At 47.0% G+C, this 6,282-nt stretch overlaps 1 protein-coding gene across 1 annotated transcript in view; it reads right to left on the bottom strand.

Moving 5' to 3' along the window:
• Positions 1 to 3,938: 3,938 nt before the first annotated feature.
• Positions 3,939 to 6,282, bottom strand: part of LOC129384505 (uncharacterized) — a 120,580-nt gene continuing 118,236 nt past the window's right edge. Inside the window, exon 4 of the mRNA XM_072284388.1 lies at positions 3,939 to 4,335. Within this exon, the coding sequence (XP_072140489.1) occupies positions 4,112 to 4,335 (224 nt within the window). The 3' untranslated portion in view covers positions 3,939 to 4,111. The remainder of the gene's footprint in view (positions 4,336 to 6,282) is intronic.

Raw genomic sequence — 6,282 nt, 5'->3', positions numbered from 1 at the left:
GCGGAAAGACTAGAAACGCCCGGCTCTGTAGGCAACATACGTACAGTGCTCAGAAATTGAAACGCCATTGTCGAAGCGCATGGTCGCCGGTACTTTTTGCGCCGACTGTAAGCGCCGGGGACACCGAGGTGATGCATCGTGGTACGCAGTGAAAGCGAGAACTTTTATGACGCATTGCGACTACAGTTGCTCCGACGGCGATCAGCTAGTGCTCAGCTGTGGCACAAAAAAAAAAAGAAGGGACAGTGGCAGCTGTGTGCTTCGTGTACTGCGTTAAAATCGCAAAGCACTGCACATTTCCGACACTGCTTTGCTATGGTCTAGCACTTCTAAGATTAAAAAAGGAGCCATTCATATGCAAGAGCTTTGTGTCAAATGCGAATTGCCTGTCTTCCCCTCCACAGCTGTAACGGATCCGAAGCCTTGGCTACGCATGCGAACACTCAGACCTGTACTCACAATTTTGCCGTCTTATCAATGCACCAGTCTTCCTTTTACGGCATATTTTCCTTCCTCGCGCTTTCCAGCTCTACTTGCGTCCGGGCACATGACTGTTTGCTGTGCATCGACGGCGATCTCAAACGCGCCGGCATGTTAACGCTTGCTGCCATCGACGACTCTTGTCGCGCTAAGCTGTGTGAAAGGAACCATGAATGAAGAGTTGGCTAGTGTCTATGACTTCAGGAATGTCGAAACATTGCAACGACAAAAGCAATTATAAAGAACGGAGAACGGGCACCTTTGCTATCGGCGAAGCAGCTGAAGAAAGAAAAATAGAGAGGCGTACGTCTCCTGTCTTCATCCGTAACGTTAGTGCGCACCTCTTCGGTGCCCGCTCTTGCGTTGAACTTGAGCGTAACTGAGCGAACGAGAACAGCAAAGGAAGAAAGAGCGTACACGAAAAGCAGCGGGGCAAGAAAGACGGCGATAGCGAATAGAACGCGAGGAGGAAAGCGGAGGAGGAGGATGCAGCTGAACCTGCTAAACCATGAGGCGGAAAGCGATGGAGGAGGGTATGGCGAAACCGGCGTGAGATGAAAAGCGTGTGCCGCGCAAGACGGGCTTTGCGGCGCCGAGCGCTACAATATGGCGCCAGAGTAGCGCGCCATCGTGTTTTCAGCTATGGCATGCGGATAGCGCGCTCACCGTTAGGATATATGGAAACAAAGCGGTGCATGTGCGGAGGTCTGTGTGCGGCAGGCGCTGTGAATCGCGCGCATGTGTCACCCAGGCGCTGCCTCTCGCGATCTCCCGATTAGCGAGGTAGTCACCTCACACTTCGCTCTTTTTGCAATGTGCTACACGATACAGATTGTCCAGGCCAGCCAATAAATCGCGAAATGAAAACGGGTCCAGATTTCGCTTTAGGCAATGTAGTAATCGTCGTTGGATTTCTTACTCCAGAAAGAAACGCTACATCCTGAGCCGATGCCAAAGGCGGTAGAATGACTCGCAGAGGATTGCTAGCGTTCTACTACGAGGGAACGCCTGGGGAATGAGAGCCGACCCCGAAGACGGGGTGCAGTTTAACACAGCGTCCCAAATCGTTCGCTGCCACAAGGCGACAATGGGACAAACTGATGCGCTCTCGCTCGTGACGCAAGAAAGCAAGTAGTTAATTCTTGTGGTCGAGAGCAAGGGAGCGCACACAAGTGCTCTAGCTTGTACTATGTGGGACTTGACGTATACGTGCCAGTCATGCCAAAGAAATATAATGAAGTCGGTGGGCTTTATAACGTAGTGCTTGGGGCCTCAGGAATCCTGCGTTATACCGGTCACTTCATTGTAAAGGTCGCTCAGCACACAGCTCACACAACAGGGACAGAATGATTCGTTCGTTATATAGGTCATTCCGTACAAGAGACGTTCGTTGAGAGGTGCTGCACTGTAGTTGGCGTCGGCATGAGAGAAACATTCATACAATTTGGGCATCGTGTTGCTATGCCTGCTGCGTTAGGAATTTGATTCAATCCCTTATCTCACGCAACGTGCCCGCTATGCGGGTTCGCTATTGGAGCCAAATTATAGACGCGCAGGCGTCCATGTTATCGGTCATAACCACCGCTGTTACTCCGGCAATCTTATGAGTCTTCTAACGAATGCTTCGTCGTTTTATGATTAGCGAGAAAATGAGAGCAGTGTTATTGAGCCATTTCGGTAGCACCGAAAGGCTCTTCGTTCGATATCGCCCAGTGAAAGCCCTTCAAGAACCCCAACGTGATGTTGAAGTTCGCATTTGGGAAGAACGCAATTTTTGAGAGCCGAAAAAAAAGGTAACATCTACGCGAGCGCCCATTTGCAATAAAAGAAAACCAAATTACGCGAATGTCGCTGTGTAGGCATGATTTGATACTTGCAGTGACCTAAGTGGATGTCAAAATCGGTTTATATAACAGCGGCAGATGCCCGTTGGCCCGTGGGGCACATGCCCAGTGGTAAACACCCCGCGGTCCCATTGTTGCATACCATGCGGCATGTATTTTATATTTTGCATACGTCCTCGGTGAAATGCTATATTTAATGTTCCCCTGCTTACATGAATCAATATGCAGCAATGTTGCCGTTACAGCAAGCTAACATTTGGAATATAAATGCTGGCAGTCCACGTCTTAGCTTACCACGGTAAGTTATGATGACGTGGGCCTTTGCATCGTAATTTGCCCTAAATTGCTACTTTATATATTACGTGGTGCCATGAATGTGGCCTGCCTCGCACAAGTGGTGACCTTTCTCAAAAACAGAAACACACAAACGCGTTTTCCTGTACGTCAAGCCATAAAAACGGAAGTGCGAAATTACTGGGAAGCAGTGCGACCACCTTCGTCCCGTCGTCTGCTTCACATTCCGGTGCTCCGACTTCTGCAACTTGCGGCGCTGTTTGCAAGCACCTCTCTGAGGCGGTGGTGCCTCCTGACGACGGCCGCCCGATGCCTATAGAGATTGGATAACTGTTCAAGGTTGAAATGCAGGACTGAAAACAAACGGTGCGGATATAAGGGCGGCGTGTTTGAAGAAGGGCGGCGTTGGTCAGTGACGCCTGATCATGCAGAACTTTACCCATGATCGCTTCGTAGGGAACTTAGGGAGATAATTTATGCATCTATCGATAAGAAGGCAACGTTAAAGTAACACATTTATTCCAGTTGCTATCGATAAAAAAAAACAGCTTATTAGCTTCTTATGATGCAATGTAACGACCTCGCCTTGTGCTGTTCGAAATTATTTTAGGTGTCGGCGGGCAAAGCGAGCATTTGGAGAGTAATCGTCTCGTACTCGAAAGTCGGTCCCTTTAAGCTTTCTTTTTTTTTTGCATTAGAAAGTACCTACTATTGACTTTTAAATGTGAGAATTCTATAATTTCCTGTTCTAGCTTTGCTAAAATTCGTGAAACCGAAGCGCGAGTTCGACATTCCTAGGTTGGATATCTATGGTTAATTTTGAACTGCAGCGTTCCATTATCCACTGTTCCGACTGTCCCCGTGTTTCACGATCGCCATCAGGTAGCCCAACATGCACGCGGTTACTAAGGCGGGCCTTATCTTCCATGTCGTGTATTCCTGCTTTTGCACTGACTCTATCCGCTGCATTTATTTCGGCAAGTGCGCGCGTGGATTCTACTCGATGATATTGGACATGTTATCAATTTTATCCAACCCGCTTTCTTTTTTCATTCTTTCGAACAATTTCCCTTTTGTAACATCTTATTACGAATTGTCTTAGTTTCAAAAAACAGAGATGCCTAACGATTGCGAATATCATCGAGGGCTGCTAAATCTTTCCACGTCGTTTGCCTCCTAAGGGAAGACGTTTGGGGGCCTGGGTTCACTTCAATATCACAGGTATGAACTAGAAGGTTTTGCACCATGTGCGTACATTCATTTGCAATATGGCAATGATGATGCGCGGGCGCTATAGAACAAAGAGAGCAGCGTAGCGCGTATGTTTACCGAGCAAGGGGTCCTGTTTATTTAAATAAACTAAAAGCAAATGCCACGCATAATGAAGTGTGATCGTGGTTGTGCTACCAAACGCACTTAAGAGAGTTCAGAATTTAGTGTCTCTTTTATAGAGACATCAAGGTGATATCTGTGCCAATATTGTAGCTCTTGGTTCAAATACGACAATGGTGGGTGCAGGATTTGCCCTGATTCAGGTTTTCCAGGGCAGAAACTCGGCTGACGTGTTTGATTTCTTCTTTGTGGTGTCGACTGTTGTGGCAGTTTGGGAGGGTCCAAAAAATTCGCGGCGGGGCCAAGCCTCGGGACGCCGCTGGACGTATAGCACGTTCAAAGAACGGTCTCCAATGGACGACTGCGGGATCCCCAAGGTAAGCCCCTGCACAAAAGGCAGATTGCGCGCGTAAGGTAGCTGCATCGCCGTTGTGCCACCAAGCGTGTGTGCAGGCTTGTGAAGTTGCATTAATTAACCTTCAGCACGGAAACTCTAATTCTCAATCCCAGATGGTCATAATATGTCACCACACGTTGATGGACTTACCGTGTTTGCCACCAGCGTATTCGTTCGGGCAAGATAACGATGAACTGACGTAATAACACTCGACTGCCTGGAATTCCTCGAATATTGAAAGGCTCTCCTGGAATGGTTGAAACACATAGGACGGCAACACGAGCAACAAGATTCATAGTCACCGTTTTAACGAGTGAGAGCACGGGCTTACAGGCCCTTCCATATAAGGGCCTCGCTGAGGCACTAGTGCTATTGGCATTTTTGTATTTTTGTATCTCATCCCATCAGAGCATATATTTTAGGTTCTTAGTACATCCGAAACTCATTGCGACTATTTTAATATATATACATTTATTTTACTTCTCTTTCTTGGCCCCTATATAGCCACATTTCATTGTTATAGCCTACCCCGATGCCATTTGTCATTAATTACATCATTGACTGCATTACAACATTGCTTCGCGCTCTTTGGCCACGATTGGCCCTTGGGCCATAAAACAACACAAATCATCATTTGAGCGAGTGTTGACATTTACCACTATTTACAGATGTTCCCATGACACCTAATATGTAGTATGCCTTAACTGCTCAGTGGGCGTGAGATGACTTGGTGGGACAGAGGCACCTTACCAGTGCTTCATTTAATTTCCTTGCTTATTCCTCCAGACGGTGTCGTGATACGTAATACGTCCGCCCCACAGTTAACCTTGTCCCGCGTTGAGGTCCACAGACGTTTTGAGCAGGCTAAAAAGAAACGCTATTTTATCTTGATCTGACAATAAGTGGTTTCAAAACAATTTTCGTTACTTCTTCAAAACATTTTCGTTACTGTTTTCGTCAATGGGTGTTTGCATGCCAGTTAAAACCACAATCTTATTATCAGGTACACCATGCTGTGAGATTCTGGATTAATTTAGACCTCCTGGGGCTCTTTCCCATGCAAATAAGTCTTAGTGTACAGGACCATAAATGCATTCAGGTCCCACTGAAATGAGGCCGACGAAAACGGGATGGAACCCATGACCTCAAGCTAAGAAGCCAACGCCATAGCGATTAAGGTATCGCGAAAATCAATTGAGGTTAAGTATATTTCTTTACTTTTACAATTTCGCGCTGCCACTCCCATCGTAGGTACATTGGTGACACAGATTTCGAAGTGTTTTCCTTAATTTAATTCGGCTGCGGTCGTTAAGGCTCCGTAGAAGTTCTTGCAACTTGCGAGTTCAGTGTGTGACTCTCTCGCAACTGAACGTTGACCATCATCAGCGATAAAGAAGTTAAGCAGATCTGCTGAGCAGACACCGTCGCAAACCGTGACGTCATAGTGAGTTGGAGCGCGAAGTTGAAAGCTGCACCTATCCCCGATTTTCGACGTTGTGCCTTTTTGCAGGCTTACCAAACCACTTCTCGTCCTAACCGTGGGTTATATAGTGTTGTAGATGGGTAATAAGCTGTCACAACGCAAATATTTCTACTTTTTAGTGTCTCTTCAAGGCAATCGCCTTTTGAGAACCTAGACCCCTGTAGTCAGCGCCGTCTTCCACATTCTCCCACTTGAATACTCTGCATTCTGAAATAATTCGCACAGATTCTTTTAGTTTCTGCCTAGCTGCGATACTTTCTAGTCTTAGGAACATAATATTCCAGGCACAAGGGCGTCGTACCTTCAGAAAGTTTTGATCATTGTCTTGCTGCGTCGCCTTCTTTAAGCATAGTTGAGACGCGGCACTTGAACTCAACAACTACACTGCTGTTCCTGCCGTCCGCGTGGACTTCTTGGCCGAGAAGTCTTCCTCATTGCAATCCTTCCTTTCT

Source organism: Dermacentor andersoni, chromosome 9 (assembly GCF_023375885.2).
Source record: "Dermacentor andersoni chromosome 9, qqDerAnde1_hic_scaffold, whole genome shotgun sequence".
Taxonomy (NCBI): Eukaryota; Metazoa; Arthropoda; class Arachnida; order Ixodida; family Ixodidae; genus Dermacentor; species Dermacentor andersoni.
This window is presented reverse-complemented; position numbering and strand designations above follow the sequence as displayed.